The sequence below is a fragment of the Spea bombifrons genome, chromosome 2 (genome assembly GCF_027358695.1).
Source record: "Spea bombifrons isolate aSpeBom1 chromosome 2, aSpeBom1.2.pri, whole genome shotgun sequence".
Taxonomy (NCBI): Eukaryota; Metazoa; Chordata; class Amphibia; order Anura; family Pelobatidae; genus Spea; species Spea bombifrons.
In genome coordinates, this window is record NC_071088.1 from 58,215,060 (window position 1) to 58,232,541 (window position 17,482).

The window sequence follows — 17,482 nt, forward strand, 5'->3', positions numbered from 1 at the left end:
AAGAACCGTTTTCTGTGGTAGCATCCTATCAATGTCTGTTTTTGTGTCACAATTGAACATATTTAGCAAAATAATTATTTCTGGAAACCGTCCTGTTTCAAAACAGTACTAGGAATGATGTTCCTATAACATATTTAAGTGTTACATATATATGAGTAGGCAGAAGAAGATTAAGAAGTTGCACTGTTGTTTTAAGATTAACAATCTATTGTATTAGTCATCAGAAAAGAACACCATATCAAATAATCAGTGATTCATAAGGTATTTCTTAAAAAAAATTCTGTGTTACGGAGAGACAAATAACGGAGAAATGTGGATAACGTAAACACATTTATACAGTGTGTGAGGAGTCAATGTGGGAAACAAGACTGGAATCATACTAAATTCCATCAGCAAAGTTTTCGTGGGTCTATTACTAAAACCACCTAGTGGCCATTGTAACCCAAAATTTGTAACATTACTTTAACCAAACCCTAATTTCTGGGAATATTTACAAATGAAAATAGTCAATAAGTATGAAGAAGCCATCTTATGTATATACCATGGGAGCAGCAATCTTAATTATCCAACCATTAAACGCACTGCATGATAACTGTGTGGTCTCTATAAATTTTCACGTGGTCCATTTTGCAAATGCATGAGAGTAATTCTGCAGAATTTGCCCCTTTCCCTAAACTGGCTAAATGCCTTGCAGGAGACGCATACAGCTGAACATATCTCCCTGCACATGATGAACCCACTTCCAGTCAGCTCCAGCACTGGCTATGGTGAATGATGTGCGCAGTGGTCTGTTTAGGCCCATGTGCATGTGGAAAGTGTTCCCATCTAATTCAGTGGAAAGACTTCATTGCCACTGATTGGCAGCTTGAAGCTTAAGTGGCAAGAAATGTTCGACCATGGAAGAAGAAGACATTCGATTTTAACCTTTCCCAGAATTAAAATGATTATTCCTTAATAATGTACAGCTTTGTAATATAACAATTTGTATTGAGAATTTTAGTTTGTGTAAATATGTTGCCGTGTCTGCCTAGAACGGGAAGAGCCTTCATTTGGTACCATTGTATTGTTTCAAATGGTTTTGAATTCCATTCTCGGATTTTAAGCATCTATATTTTTCAAACACATTTTATAAAATTGACTAACTGTATTTGTCTTTCGTTCTCTTGTAGCCACAATGAACGTTTCACAACCCTTTTGCACCCAGTGACTGGAGAAATCCCAAGGGAAATTGGACATCAAGGGTAAGAGTATGGTTCAGCTCTGCCAAGAGTCTATTGCTTCTTCTAACATGAGCTAAACCCATTCCACCTTACACCCAGGTCTGACATGAGTGCTGAGGCTGGAGGGAAGCGTTCGACGAGTTTATCCAACGAAAGCACTTCATTTACTATGGTTTCTGATGCCTCTCCGGATGGGCCCAGCATCAGGGTGAGAGCTTCTACACACTTGCTTTAAGGATAATGATTTTCTTGTTATAGGGTCTAGTAGACCATATAGGACACAAGTTTCAGCCATATCATGTTTATTACAAAATAGCCCTTGTTTGTAAAAAGGCATTATTAAATGAATAGCATATTATAATATGTCTTCATCACTAAGCCATGTACACTTTTAAACAGTTAAGCTTTTAATGAGACTGTTATTTAGAGACTCAATTCCATTGCAGTCTAAGCCAATGAACCCACCTGTCATTCATGAGACAAAGGTCCTGTGCTGGATGCTGTGTTACTGCATCTCACTTTTTAAATATAAGCAGCTGGACTTTTATATTCTCTCCTATTTTTTAATTATAGAAACATTGCTGTCTTACATTCTGAAATGTTCTGTTTGGGACAAGACATCAGTTTATTTCCTGTTTATTTCTATTTTGAGGCCATTGTCAGAAAGTGTTTTACTTACTATAGCCCTCCAGACCTTCCAAGAAAGGCATTGCATTTGGAAAACGTTCCAACTCCATGAAGAGGAATCCGAATGCCGAGGTCATAAAGACTGGCTGGTTGTACAAACAGGTGCGTGACCTTCATCTAATCACATAACCAAGCCCTTCATCACATTCTGCCTCCATGTAGGCTTCAGTTGAACCCCAGGAAATATTCTGTTTTATTGTTGAACCTCATCTCTACCTCTTTTGTTATCTGTGCTGTATGAGATTGTTGTCCATCAAAATATTTGCTCTATGATCCAGGCATGACCGCACATTCTAGGACGTCCAGGGTGGGAGTCTATATTACCTCAACAATATCATACCATGGGGGCCAACCTCAATCATGTTAACTGATATATATCATCCTGCTAACAGGCAGCATAAGTGGAACGCGCAATCTACATTTACAGAAGTTTGTGTGTGACTAGTGACAAACCTTTTAATACTGTGAGCATACCTCATTAATTCATTTATTTTACAGGCTAATTTCTTTCAATTGTTCTTTTTTTTTGTCCTGTAGGCCAGCTCTGGAGTAAAGCAGTGGAACAAGCGTTGGTTTGTCCTGGTTGACCGTTGCCTCTTTTATTATAAAGGTACATGTGTAACAGTGATTTCATCACAAGCATAAATGCCACACAGGTGGAAAGTTGTGTCATTTCCCAAAGGGAAATATAAAACCATCCACCTGCCATGCCTAGCCTCACATCTTGTGATGCCAGGTAGTGCCCCTGACCCTTTCTCCTGTTCATCTGTGGTGAGTCCAAGAGCAGGTGGAGTTTGAATTATTTATCAAACACACATTGTTTTATGCATGTACAAAAGCCTCCCACTCATAACTCTCACAAGCAGCTAGACAGATGAAGGCATTAACTCTTTCTGGAGCGAAGGTTAGCTTTGTGAGTATCAGGGAGAACATTAGAGCAGTGTATGGAAAAAGCCTGGCAGCCGTCTAACCTCTACCTGTTTGTAAGGACATGCTCCAAGCACATTTCTGTCATTCTGTATAATACCCCTCTTCTAACATGATTTGCTGCAGAAACAGATGTGTTTTTGATGTTTCTTTATTGGTTTCTGTATAAATACAACAGCTTTCACTCTGTTCTGCTTATCCTCCTGTCATAACTTTCGCAGTGTCTTCTCTTTTCCTGCTTGCATGTGGCATTCTTCTTTCGAACGCTGATAACATTTTCTGTCTTCTCATTTTTATTCACATCCAGATGACAAGGAGGAAGGGGTTTTGGGTAGCATCCCCCTACTTAGTTTCCGCATCTCCCCAGTCCAGCCCTCGGACAACATCAGCCGTAAGCACACCTTTAAGGTAAATATGAAAGTATAAGAAACAATCCTGTATTTCTTCAAAGTTCTTGAAACAACCAAGAAAATATCTCGATGGTTAATGTTCAAATGGAATCTGAAACTACTTTAAAATGTACATGTTTGCATATACATTTAATCTTTGACTTGACTAAAGTCCCCACTGGGGGAGATGTATAAAAGGGTTGCAGCCAAATTTATGCTTGTGTCTATACACAAATCAGTTATTGTCATAAAAGAACGCGAATGCGGAATAGACACATGGATTATTTAACAATTTTGTCACTCACCATTAAATAGATTTGTTAAATAGAAATTGATGTTGAAATTTCTTAATTTGTAGAATTCCAGATTAACTTCATATCCTGCCTGTTCTCCCCTTCTTAAAGCCAGATGAAATATCTTTATTGACTTTGTTTTCTGCTACAAAATGTGTCTGTTTATGTATCTCCCCTATATATTCATACATTTCAAGAGATTTTTTTCTTTTTAGTAGGATTAAAGTGTGCTAAGGACAGTGGAACATTTTTGAGTTCTTGGGAATTACTTCAGTTTGATTAACACACATTGAACTTAGCTTGCCTACTACTTGGTATCATTGGGAAACATTTCAGCCAAACTCCCTGACTACAAGCTTTTCTTTTTTCAAAGAACATACCGACAAATAACAATGTTAACTAAATTGATATTAAAATGTGTTTCCAAAGTCGCCACTGTCCTTAGTTCATTATTCTCCTTAAAGATGCTACCATTTTTCTTTTGAATGCCGTGCTGTTCAGCCATGTGAATTTGCAATAATTATGGGGCATCTGCTTTAAGTGATTGATTCAAGCAGATTCAGCCCAGGTATATACCCCTCTCACCTCTTCTGTCTTCCCTCCTGTGCTGGTGAGAGGATCATGTGGATCGTCCCCTGCCAAGAGCCTGCCCCCCTGCAGATCCGCTATGCTAGGTAGTAAGTCCTGCCGAACCTCCTGCATGTCATTATCACCGATCCTCTGCTTGGCACAAGACGAGGGTGCATGCTACAAAAAATATCCGATTTGGAAACGTGCATGTTGCTACATCCTGAGCGCTACCTATAAGTGTGGTTTGTGGTTTACATTGATCCAAGTAAATGCATGTGGGGAGAATGCATTAGCAGAGTCAAGTTTAAACGCTTGTGCTCATTAATTAGTATTTGATAAATGTCTCACAGGTTTGAAGGAGTAAAATGCACAGTTCCCTTCTGCTTCTCCAGCTGTTTGGAGTTTGGAGTGAGTCAGGCAGTTATTGCATTGTCATTGGTATATAATACTGTCACATGGTCTCTTGTTACACAAGTCTAAATAACTGAAGGCTCTATGTTTTTTGTTACATGTACAGTAAAAAGATAGTTTGTCTATCATATTGGTGAAGGATTGTGTGTAGCGTTGTCTTTGCATGTTTTTTTTTTTTTTTTTTTGAGTGTTTTCCACGTTTAATTTCATGTGTCCCCATCTCTTTATTTTCCTCAGGTGACAGTATGCTGGGTGGGGGATGTCTCTCTTCATAATGCAGCCACTGTCTCTCGGCAGGCAGAGCATGCTGGCATCCGGACCTATTACTTTAGTGCAGACAGCAAGGAGGAGCAAGAGTCCTGGGTGCGAGTAATGGGAGAGGCATCACAAATGGAAAACCAATCCACTCCTAGGTCAGTGCTTGAACACATGCATGGCTCCTGCATTCGAATACATAATGTGACCTTGGTTGCATGTAGTATTCATATACAAAATCTAGGTCAGCAATCTAAATCATGGTCAGAAGTAGTAATAATGAACTCACTGAGAGACATCTTAATAAATAGCATTTATAAAATGTTTTGTATTTTTTGTTCAGGTTGGAGAGGCAAGACAGTGAGAATATACCACCTCTTAAGGATCGAGGACCAGACACCCGTAGCCGAGGTGAGGGTGATGGGAGAGGGTCTGAGAAGTTGGAAAGGAGACCAGAATGCAGGAAGGAGCCACTGACTAAAATCAATGGAACAGGGGCTTCTACTGAAAGGCCTCTTGACTTAGAGCCCCCAAGACATCTGCCTGAGTGTGAGCGTCCTCCACAAGCCAATGGATGGGGTTTTCTTCCCTCTCCGGGACGACAAACAAGTGCTGCCTTCCCGGATGGTAATGGACAGCGGCGTGCGATTCAGCCCAGGACCCACCCAGAGAAGGTAGCACAGCGACAGAACTCCATGTCTCAGCTTCAGCATTGGGTCAATCTCCGCAGGGCAGCAGCTCCCACAGAAGAAATGCAAAGGTGACCACCAAATGTTTAATATAATGATTAAATAGGTTGGAAAACAATATAAAAGTGTGTTTGTGAAATTGTGCACAGCAAAGCACCCTGAACTAATACAGTAAACATATTTCCTTGCAGCCCCAGCAGGTACTACCCAGGATCACACAGAGTACCAGACTATTATTCTCAATACCCTTCTCAATACCCTGACAGCTATCAGTACTACACCCCTACAAGTTCAAGGCCAGACAGCATCTGCTCCATGCCGGCCTTTGACAGAGGTATTCCCCCCTGGGGTGTTGAAGAGAAGCGGCAGACCATACGCAATGGAGCCCCCTATCACCCCATGGACTGGAAGGAACCATCAGGATATGGGCGATCAGCAGAGATGTGGGGCCCTCGTCCAGCTTTATATTACCAGGAAACAGACGCAGCATGTGATTCTCTACGGCGCTTATCTTTGCAGCCCAGATCTCGCTCAGTACCTCGCTCTCCAAGTCAGGGTACATACAGCACCCGTCCAAGGGTCTACTCTCCTGTGCGCTCCCCCAGTGCCAGGTTTGAGAATGTGACACGAGATGAGAATTTTGGCGAACCGGTTGCATATACTATGAGACGTTCAATCAGCTCTCCAAAAGTAAGAATTAAGCTATAAAACGTATGTCTGTGTTACACTATAAGTTTTGGTTTCTATATATATATAAATAGCTATATTTGCACAGGAAGAGGAATCTTTAGCAAAATTAGAAAAATTATATAATATACAAATTTTTTATACGTTCAAGGACTGTATAATAGAGAGATATGCACATGAACTGAGCATGAATATGAGCATCCTTATAAATACTAAGCCAAACAAGAGAGGTAGAGATTAAACATCCCTTCTTTTTAAATACAGTGTTTTATCCGCTTAAAGCTCACTAAGTCCTACTCGCTATCAAAGAAGGTGCAGTTATGAGATGCATCCTGGCTGTCGGTATCATTCCATCCTGATGGCAAGTTGGGTAATATGTATAATGTTTCGAAGCTCGGAAGCCACTAAACACTTCAGCATGTCTTATTCAAACTGTGCATTCTTGAACTCCACATATGATGCTGGAAGACGTAAACTTGCTGAATGCAATAGTAGACAAATGCGATCATTGATTTAACTGTACCTTCCCTCTTCTCCAGTATGACAACTTGGGTGACCGACGGCCGCTCCCAGCAGGAATATACTCCTACAACTACCCAGCATCTCCTCCTCTTCACGACAAGATGGTATGTTACACAACATGAGGGGATTCACTGTCAAAATGTCCTGCTAGCAACCCAGATTAAGGGAGAATATTCTGCACTGTCCCATTCACTATCGTGTATTGTATGTGTGGGACCCCTGCCAGAAGCACTTTTACTATGATATTTCTGTCCTGATATATGTCTCTGCTCTTGCAATTCTCACTTCACTCTATATTGCGTGGCTTTGCATGCTTGATGTAAATGCACACAGCATTGTGTACATGAAACAATAGTATGCGATGATATGAGCGTGTCTATGCCCCACACTAGCAGCACCACCTATTCTTTGTTATTTTTAAATTTGCAGTTAATTTGACAATATATGTCAATATATGGTTTACATTGTGCAAAGAAGCACAGATTCTTATTACACAATCAACGCAGAGTACGTTTTGTTGCACCCATACATTGCCTCGGACACATCAGCAAAGTGAGCTAATTTTATAAGGGCATATGAAAGTAGACAATTAAGTGAAAATGGTCTCAAGTTACAAGGGATTAACACGTATTTATATTTGCACCCATTTGCCAGCCGCGCCATTTGGATCTAAAGAAAACCTTTTTTGTACAAAAACATGAAATGCAGGTATACAGATCCATACTCCTTTTGACCTAAATTGGCACTTAACTTTTTGCCTTTAAGAAAGTGATTATGCAATACCTAGTCATATTAAAAGTTAGCATCCATTGTTATAAGAAATTAAGTTAATTTAACCCCTGTTTAACTGTCGATGCTCACTTCCTTCTGTGTGACTGGCCCCTGCTGTTCACTGCAGAGCTGTTCTCCTACACTACATTAGTCTAATGTGTCCAGAAACTGTTGTATTATCACCACTTGATGGTGTTTTACACGTCTATGCATAATCCTTCTTTTAAGGGTGGCTGAAATCAAATTGAGAGACGGGGAGCCTTAGAGCACCTCACTATATGCTGGGGTACATTCTATTTCAAAGTTGTACTGGGATTCAGATGACCCAGCAGGTTTCTCTTGGAAGAGTTGGGCATTCATAATGTATAGCTGATTTCCTTTAGGAATGGGTAAAACGAACCTTTTTATTACTAAATCATCTTTTTTATACTGAAAAAAGCAGCTGGTGGCTGGTACACACAAACACTGTATTCATGCACAGAATTTTGCAGACATGGGGGATAATTAACATTAAGTGTATTTAAATCAGCATTTGTACAGAAGTCAGTCATGTTCTGGGATTCACGCCACTGACTGGCTGCTTGAAGCAACCAATCAATGGCAGGTAAGCGACAATGAAATCAATGGGAGCAACTTTCCACGCTAACACATGTGGGCTTAATAGACCCCGGCCTACAGCGTTCCTCAAGCCAGTGCTGGAGATGACTGGATCTAAGTTTATCACGTGCAAGGAGCGCAAAATAGTGGACTTGAATAATAAAATGTACAATACATACAATAACCAGTAAAATGCTTTTGTGAAATTAAAAATACAATAAATATAAGCAGTGATGTGTGCAAAAATATACCCCATTTTGTGTGGGTGAAGCTTATACAGGAGGAGCCTCAAACCTTATGATTATGAAAATAATTTGTAGAAATGAAGATGTTACTTTCTTCAGCAGTGGTGGGTCTTATATTAACCAATATTATTGTTTACTGTAATAAAAAAAACCACAAACATACAATATCATAGTATAATATACTATATAAAAATATATGGAATAATATATGGGGGATATATTATTCCATGATAGAGTAGTCAGTTTTCCTTCTCTAAGGTATCACCTTAGCTATGGATTAAAAATGGACTGCAGCATAGAATGGAACTTCAGTACAGAGTAACAAGGCTTATTTTTTTTTTTTAAAAAAAAAGGCAAAACAACACACCTCACAATTGCACAAAATGAAAGGATTATCCATACATGCACTAAATACCCCTTTCAGCTATTGAGGTATCAGTCAGATTACAGTAGTGGTAGTTGCAGGGTTCTTGCCTCTCCCTTCTTTCAAGGACTTTATCTCATTGACGTGTTTCGCCATGATTGGCTTCCTCAGCATGTTACCAACCATCTTTCACAGGAATATAAATGTCCCCAAAACATATGTATAGGGACACAATAGTAAATCATAATCAAATATATAAAATAAAACTGATCACAGTCACAATAAACAAGAATTCAATGATAAAACTTTACATATTAATAGAATATTTATGAAAGCAAACCCGCGTAACTTAAACAAAATGTTTATTAAAGTGACAGATTCAATAACAATAAAAGTATATATATAAAAATATTAATAACCTCAAATCACATATTAGAGGACTTTCTAAGGTATAATTGTAGAAAATAAAACAAATGGGGCCACCTTGTCTTATGAGGTTATTTAAAGATAAAATTAAAACCAAAATAGGGAGAAAAAAAGAGAGTTCTCCAAAAGCAGTTAAAGTAAATGTCAAAGTTCAAAATGTTTATTAAGAACACAAGGGTATCCAAATTCAAGCCCCAACTCATTTTGCCCATCCCTAGTCATTACACCATCACCCCTCCAAGGGGCAAATGGATATGGGGGATTGTGCAGAATACACTCCTATTCTGGGATGTGTTAATCCCTGAACAACTACTATTGTTAATCCAGTTACAAACTACCTTTTAAAGTATGCCCCAGACTGAAATGCTGTGTGTGTCTACGTGGTTTGTGCTACATGTGTGTGTCTCATTTCTTTTCTGCTTTAGCGTTATAAGCACAGTTGCTTGCGGCCTGCTAGAACAGGAAATCAGTTCAATATACATAAATTGGATTGAGTGCATATATATAAGTTTGGATGCTCACTGCCTGCTTTGCGCTCTGGCTTTGCCCTTTTAACCGTTTGTTTGTCTCCCGCTGCTGCTTCCCCCTCCCCACAGGAAGAGATGTTAGATCTGCAGTTACAGAGGCATCTTGATTTTTTGGATCAGCAGGTAGGATGTCACATAGCTATGTGCCTGCCCGTCACTGTCTGCCTGCCCTTCTCTCTTCCTACTGTGCTTTCTAGTATATATATAATAGATTCCTTGTAACTTAGTTCTCCTTGTAATAGCGCTCACGTTTGTGGGGTTGTGATATGAAAGCATATGAAAATTGAGTACAAATTGTCAGCGTTCAATGGAATAAAGCATTTAAAGTTATAAACGGAGTTTATGTTACTTAATAGTAAAAATGGTTTTGTGCAATATATTGCCACTTGCTAGTAAATATATAGGTGAAATTGTATTTACTGACAGTCAACATTGGAATAAAGACTACATATGGGGCTGATGAGTGGACTAAGGGCACATATGAGCAAACTTTATTCTCTCCACAGTCATACCATGCTACGAACATGAGCGGATGCACAGTTCATTAGAAAACTTATTTTGTGTTTTTACAAAACAATTTGTATACCAAATGGTTTTTGGTGATCAAAAAAAAAACATTATTCCCGTGCTTTACTTTACATTTTATTGAACTCTAAATCAGATGTTCATATTCATTGAGCCCAAAATAAAGAGGAAGAGTCCCATGGGAAAAAAAAATCTTAAATCATTAAATATTGCACGGTATACAGTGTTAAGTTAGTCTTGGTGAAAAGAGATTTTTTTATTGTGTTCAAATAAACTTCCTTCATCTGCAGACCAACAAGTCACTAAGCACCAGTCATGTCTTAGGCACTAAGACATGTTTTGAGTGGTTTTCCCCGGCACTGAGCTGATTCCTTATTGCAGTGCTAATAAAATCCTTTCCCTCATATACTTCCATTAATAGGAGGGTCCCTTTGGGTGATTGAGTTTATAACCGAACTAGAACACATCCACATGACTAATATACACACATTATATACAGCTGTCTTAACCCCTTCATGACAATTGACCTGCTAGGGACATAATGGAAATTATCCATTAACGACAATTGACGTGTCTGGCACTTCATGTGGTTAAATGAGCTTAGAAAGCAATGAACGATATTTGTCATATTGAAAGGCAGCACACCTTTCACAAGATGGCGGCGGTGCCCTTCTGCTGGTCAGGAACAATTACAAAGGTTCCTGAGACCTCTGAGCTCCCCCTGCATGCTGATTACAGGTACTGCTATCAGCATTGCAGGGCAGTGGAGCCCTACTGTGGATCACTCTGTGATCCGTAAAATATAAAATAAAATACAAATTTTTAAAAAATTGTAAAATAGTTACATAATAAATTGTAATACAATTTAAACATTCTAAATGTTTTTTTAATGTTTAACTAGTAGAAAACGTATCGTGTCTTATGTTGGGCCAGTTGTATATTGATTGTTGTGTATGATCAAACACGCAGAAAGAGTCAGTTGGTCTTGGGACTTCTATAACCTTTCAGGAGTTATTGCTTTATCAATTTTTTTAGGTATTCTTTAGAACAAAAAGAGTATGTAGTGACTGCTGTAAAATCACCATCATTCTCGTACTGTGAGGCAAGATGCTTTTGAAAATATTTAGAATCAAGCATGCAGTTGATATTGCTGTATTAATCCCTGAATATTACGCTAAAGAAGATGGAGGTACATCTGAAGAAGGGACCTTGCAAATCTTGAAAGCTTACGTGATTTTACATGTAACACTTTTAATATCGATGCACTAAAAGGTATTCAAAAGTCGCAGATCTCCCATGCATTGTTTGTATAACCAGTCCTGGCGCTATATCAGTCGGTGCAGCAGAGTGTTTGGGTAATTAATACAAGTTTGGAATGCCTGGGCTCTGGCTGGATTTGTTTGTCATCGTCCTGCCTTTCCCCCACCCGCTGCAGATGAGTGAGAGTGAGACTCTGATCAGCATGGTGAACAATATGGTACACTCTTCTCCCCGGGCACAGATCTTCATGCAAGTAAGAGAGCACTCTAGTGTCACCTAACTCTGCATGAGACTCACTACATCATCATGTCACCTGCACAGGAATTTGCTAAATCAGGCCCCTCGGTGTTCTGCAATTAAATGGCATTCAGAAAATCCCCCAATTTTGTACAGATCTGTTATTATATCTGAATATAAAGAACTGCAGAAATTGCACAGAAGTGTGACAGTAATCCTGATGCTGCCAATGGGCAAGGTAGATGTATATATGTGAATGTTTGAGAATAGGTAGGTTTGTACTTAAATAGTACACAAAAGAAGGCCACAGCGCGAGGAAACAATTGGAAGTCAGTATTTGGTGCCAGTAGCTGCCATAGGATCACCATCATGTATTTTCATTGTCCGTTGCACATTTACTGCATGCTAGATTGTATTGCTGACCAGTTAAGCACAATTTGGGCAAACTCAGCATGTGGTTCTTCTTGTTTGTAAAGGTATTTTCATAAAAAAGACAATATAGCCATTATAATAAGAAAGCAAATATGACACCATTTCTGCTTTATACCACACTATTATAATATTTTTTTCTTTTAGTGATTTTGAATCAATTTTATGCATGATAAAGTTCTGGCTATATGAAATGACCTTACAGTTTATCCAACTTCTGAAGTATAGCTATGATTAAAGTGTGAGATAGTATCGTAAAGACAACGCCAACTGTAGCTGAATGAAATCCTTAATATATTTTATGTATTTGTTTAGGTTTCCCCTTATGCAGATCCATACCGGGAGGCTTTGCAAAGCTACAAAATCAACGAACAGGATACTGATGTAAGTGGCATTGAAGAGGTACTCTGTGCTGCATTGATTAGACGTTATTAATTACATGTATGATAACCTGAGGTTAACATAAAACATCACCTTACCCCTTCCAGAAACTTCTGGGTCGTCTTTGTGAACAGCACAAAGTAGTAAGGGAGCAGGACCGGTTAGTGCAGCAGCTGAAAGCAGAAAAGGTAAGAGATTGGGACCCAAGGTCTGGTTATGAGACTCGGTGATGGAATGTTCATGACCGCGATTTGACAGCGCATGGCGTTATATTTTGGGTCATTATTTTTGCTATTTTGTGTATGTGATTTAGTTGACATTATGAAAGCCAGTAAGTAAGTAAGTAAGTGATTCATTGTTTACCTGAGTGCTTTGTTGAGGCGATCTGATCACAGTGATTTTTTTGTGATGACAAACCGGTTTATTTGGTTAAAAGTTTTATGCCTTCTCCCCAGGAAAGCCTGGAGAGTGCACTGATGGGAACTCACCAGGAGATGGAGATGTTTGGGAACCAGACAGCATTTCCAGACAAGCTGCTTCTCCGTAAGGAATCACTGCAGAACCAGCTGATCAGCATTCGCGTGGAGTTGTCGCAGGCGACCACGGTAATGCACAGAGTTATAAACATTCAGCACAAAGCACTGTCGATATTGGAAAAACAAAATCAATCAGTGTATATTATTTTCGGTTTTACCAGGCATTAAATAATAGCAGCCTGGAATATGAAGCTCTGGAGGGAGAAGTATCTGCGTTGCATGATGCTTTGTGGGAGCAGCTTAATCTTAATATACAGGTGAGTTTGGAGTGCCAAAAAAAAACTAGAGGGATACAAAACAGAAATCAGTTTCATTTTGTGTTTTTTATTTCTGCAGAATGAGTTGATGAACAGACACATCCAGAGAGAAATTTGGAGGATCCAGGATGTGATGGAAGGACTGAGAAAAAATAATCCATCCAGAGGAACTGATACAGCCAAGCACAGAGGTGAATCTCTTACAGCAAGTAAAATCCTGTATTTCAGTATTTTAAGTGAACTTCCAGACACACACCTTTTCAAACTTCTTATAACATAAAGGGGCTCTCAAATGCCAAATGAAAATGGTACCTTTCATGTGCACCATTAAGTATACAAAGACACATCATCAAGCACTTTCCATTTGTTTGTATCAGGTTTTTCATGACCTCTTTTCTGTTCTTAGTAGTCGCAGGTCCTTCCGCTACCTTCAGCTCTAACAGTCCAGCAAGTCCCCTGAGCTCTGCCAGCATGACCAGTCCCCTCAGCCCTTTCTCCCTCATCTCAGGATCTCAAGGCTCACCTACCAAGCAGACAACTAGTGAGGTAAGTCAGGACCATGTTAAACTCTTCAGCAAAGATCATTTGTTGGACTTTTCCGTGAACATAATCAGTGATCTGAAGCAGATGGGCCAACCAATGTCTATCAGATCCATCTGTGTGTTTGCCGAAACATCCTAAAACCCCTGTTTTAACTGTTGGTTATTTGAGGAACAAATTTATGTATGTGTTGGGCTGTTCCTTTCGAAATGCCTGTAAAAGTATAATAGTTACTGTTTTATGTTATGGTGCAACATAACAACATATTAACCCCTTAATGTACGGGCTCAAAATGCATTGTTTTCAATGGGTTTTGGGACCGCCCATTGTCCTTAAGGGGTTAATAACTAAACACAATTTCAAAGATAAAGGAGCAGTATCAACATTTCACCACCTGAGGGCAGTGCACCAAGACAATTTTATTAATACTGATTCTTATTAATCCTTGGGCTATGGTACAGGTACATTTCCATTCTACCCTTTTCTTCTCATTTTCTTTTCTTTTCATGGACATCATTATGTCTTTACCAATACTAAAAATGAGGGATAATAATGGGATATACACACATACCATGTTAGTGGTCTGTCCTGAGTTATGTTATTTTGGTCTAAGCACTAATTTCGTAAATATTTGAATATACTTTTATTTGTGACCAAAGCACTCTTATTTCCCTTTCTATTATCTGTTAATTATTCTCAGTGGCCTGAGATATCCTTTTAGCAATGGAATTGCTTTACCATCACATCTCCCACTTAAATAATGAGACTAAAACCTGTTTTGAAAAAATGGTACATGCTACTTTTCAGAGGAGTAGTGGTTTGTTAAAAAAAATATGAATTGTATTATGAATGTTCAATGACTTAACCCCTTTTTTTACCATATTATTGTTCAGTTATTCCTCTTTTCTGTGTTTAGTGTACCCACAGAATGTATATACTGTTTTTTCAAGGACAGATAGGTGTTGCTCTTTATACAGCATTTTGTATAGTGACTCATTTGTTATGAGTAAAACCATATTTGCTTGAATATAAGACAAGGTTTTTTTTACAGCAAATGCTCTGAAAAATACCCCTCATCTTGTATTCGAGGTTGTCTTATAATCAGACCTCAAATAGAGGTCTGACTATAAGACTAAGATCCAGATCCCCCGCAGTGCTGCAGGGGACCTGGATCCTCCTCTCTGGCAACCTCCGCTGCTGCCGGCACTTCTGCTGGGGCTTCTATGACCGAGTGCAGGGGACTTGGATCCTTCTCTCTGGCAGCCGGTGAACGTTTGCACGATGCACGCTGACAACCTCCGCTTCTGCCTGGCACCCCCACTGGGGCGTCTATGACGGAGCACCGGCGTGACATGACCTTTCTGGTGCTCAGCAGAAGTGCTGGGCAGAAGTGGAGGTTGTCTACGCCTCGTGCGGACGTCCCCCGGCTGCACCCACTAGGCACCAGGGAGTCTGGAGCACAGGGGACAAGGCATTATAAGGCATTTCTGGGGGCAGAGTGGCATATCAGGGAGGCAGAGTGGCATATAAGGGGGTATAAGGCATATCTGGGGGGCAGAGTGGCAAGTCTGGGGGCAGATGTACATAACGGGGCTATGCAGGTTGGCATATAAAAGGAAATAAAAACAAAAAATTAATTTTCTCAATCATAGTTTTTATTAAATATGAAAAAATAGTTTGCATGTGAATTAGTATTTACTTGTAAAACTTTATTTCCTATAGGGTAGTCTTTTTCTTTTTTTTCCTAAATTAATATTCAAATTTTGGGGGGTTGTCTTATTATTTATGAGTAATGGGTATGTTAAAAATAATTAAAACAAACAACAAAATTGGATTCTTACAGAGGATTTATTCCACTTTTTCATATTTATTTGTTAATTTGAATATATTGGTGCCACTGCTAAAACAAATCCTGATGTATGCGTAGAATACATACTCCCTTACATACTACTTTTTTTTCTTATTTTTGAACTTTTGAGTTGGGGCAGGGAATGTTCTTTTTATTTTATGTGTTAGTAGTGGGATGGCAGTTTGGGTACCTATTTTTTTACATTTTGGAACCTTTTCATCTTTTTTATAATATTATTTGTTTTTTTACCTTTTTGACTTGAGACTTTTTAAAGACCTCGTGGATCTTTCTGGGACCAGATGGTACCCCTTATGATGTCATGTGACATTACTGGGGTCTGTTTAATTGCTTATTCATTTTTAATATTGTATTATTTTGTTGCTATTATTTGAAAATGATGAAACTATGTTTCTCCCTCTTTTTATGTTAGTCCTCACAGCAGCTGAGTGATCAGCAAGCAGGCCTCTATAACCCTGCATTGCTGATCGCAGTACCTGTGCTAAGCAAGCAGGGGGACTCGTCAGAGGTCCCAGGAGGCTCTGGATATACCCTTTGGGCATAGGTTAACTCTGATGCTTATTTACGGCGTACTTGTTTCTGCTCATACATTCTCGGTTAAAAGTTAAACCAGTGCTCACCTCCTAATGTAAATGTTCACAAGCTGTGTAGTTTTTACACAATGGCATGCCTTCGTTCGTAAAATCGATTCCCCATTTATGTTTGTCTATATCATCCACAATGTGGTTTCAGTTTTTCCTTACTCAGTACCTGGCATGGTCCCTGTTGAAGAAAACCTGGTTATACTGACTGACACACCTTGCTATTGAGATCGGTAGGGGATTGGGAAATTAGTACCGTATTTGCTCGATTATAAGACGACCCCCCAAATCTTAATATTAATTTAGGAAAAAAGTTTTACCAGTAAATGTTAATTCATTTAACCACTTTTTTTAATAAAAGGTATGCTTGAGAAAAATATTTTGGTTTTATTTCCTTCTATTTTCCAACCTGCTCCCCAGTTATGCACATCTGCCCCAGAAGTGCCTTATACCCCTATATGCCACCGTGCCCCATGATATGCCTTTTAACCCTCTAAATGCCACAGTGCCCCATGATATGCCTTTTAACCCTATATGCCACTCTGGCACTTAGAGGGTTAAAAGGCATATTATGGGGAAGAGTGGCATATAGGGAGGTTTAAGGCATTTCAGGAGGCAGAGTAGCATTAAAGGGGTTAAAAGGCATTTCACAGAGCACTCTGCCTCCAGAAATGCCTTACACCCCCCATTTAACACTGCCCCTCCCTCCTCCAAACTTACCGGTGCTTCTGAGTTGGGGGGGGCGCATAACACAGGAGGGTCCAGGTCCCCGGCATCTGAGCCCCAGGTGCTTAGTCCGGGCAGCATGTAGAGCTCCACATGAATCGCGTAGAGCTCTATGCGCTGCCCGGACTAAGCACCGGGGACTCAGAAGCACCGGTAAGTTGGAGGGGGCATAACACAGGAGGATGCAGGTCCCCTGCATCCTCCTGTGTTATGGCCCCCCTCCAGCTTACCGGTGCTTCTGAGTCCCCAGTGCTTAGTCCGGGCAGCGTGTAGAGCTCTACGCGATTGTATCGTGTAGAGCTCTACGCGATTGTATCGTGTAGAGCTCTACGCGATTGTATCGTGTAGAGCTCTACGCGATTGTATCGTGTAGAGCTCTACGCGATTTAATCGCGTAGAGCTCTACACGCAGCCCGGACTAAGCACCGGGGACTCAGAAGCACCGGTAAGTTGGGGGGGGGTTAACACAGGAGGATCCAGGTCCTCTGCATCGCTGCGGGGGATCTGGATCTTTGTCTCATAATCAGACCTGTTTGAGGTCTGATTATAAGACGACCCTGATT

At 39.8% G+C, this 17,482-nt stretch overlaps 1 protein-coding gene across 4 annotated transcripts in view; it reads left to right on the top strand.

Moving 5' to 3' along the window:
• The window catches only part of PLEKHA6 (pleckstrin homology domain containing A6), a 73,463-nt gene that overhangs the window by 47,358 nt on the left and 8,623 nt on the right, over window positions 1-17,482 (top strand). For all 4 annotated transcript variants that reach the window (XM_053454349.1, XM_053454352.1, XM_053454350.1 and 1 more), the window contains 17 exons: window positions 1,170-1,241; window positions 1,320-1,428; window positions 1,905-2,009; window positions 2,445-2,517; window positions 3,142-3,242; window positions 4,735-4,910; window positions 5,096-5,512; window positions 5,633-6,131; window positions 6,668-6,754; window positions 9,650-9,703; window positions 11,541-11,618; window positions 12,347-12,415; window positions 12,520-12,600; window positions 12,868-13,017; window positions 13,110-13,205; window positions 13,285-13,396; window positions 13,612-13,751. In XM_053454349.1, the coding sequence (XP_053310324.1) occupies window positions 1,170-1,241; window positions 1,320-1,428; window positions 1,905-2,009; window positions 2,445-2,517; window positions 3,142-3,242; window positions 4,735-4,910; window positions 5,096-5,512; window positions 5,633-6,131; window positions 6,668-6,754; window positions 9,650-9,703; window positions 11,541-11,618; window positions 12,347-12,415; window positions 12,520-12,600; window positions 12,868-13,017; window positions 13,110-13,205; window positions 13,285-13,396; window positions 13,612-13,751 (2,419 nt within the window). The remainder of the gene's footprint in view (window positions 1-1,169; window positions 1,242-1,319; window positions 1,429-1,904; window positions 2,010-2,444; window positions 2,518-3,141; window positions 3,243-4,734; window positions 4,911-5,095; window positions 5,513-5,632; window positions 6,132-6,667; window positions 6,755-9,649; window positions 9,704-11,540; window positions 11,619-12,346; window positions 12,416-12,519; window positions 12,601-12,867; window positions 13,018-13,109; window positions 13,206-13,284; window positions 13,397-13,611; window positions 13,752-17,482) is intronic.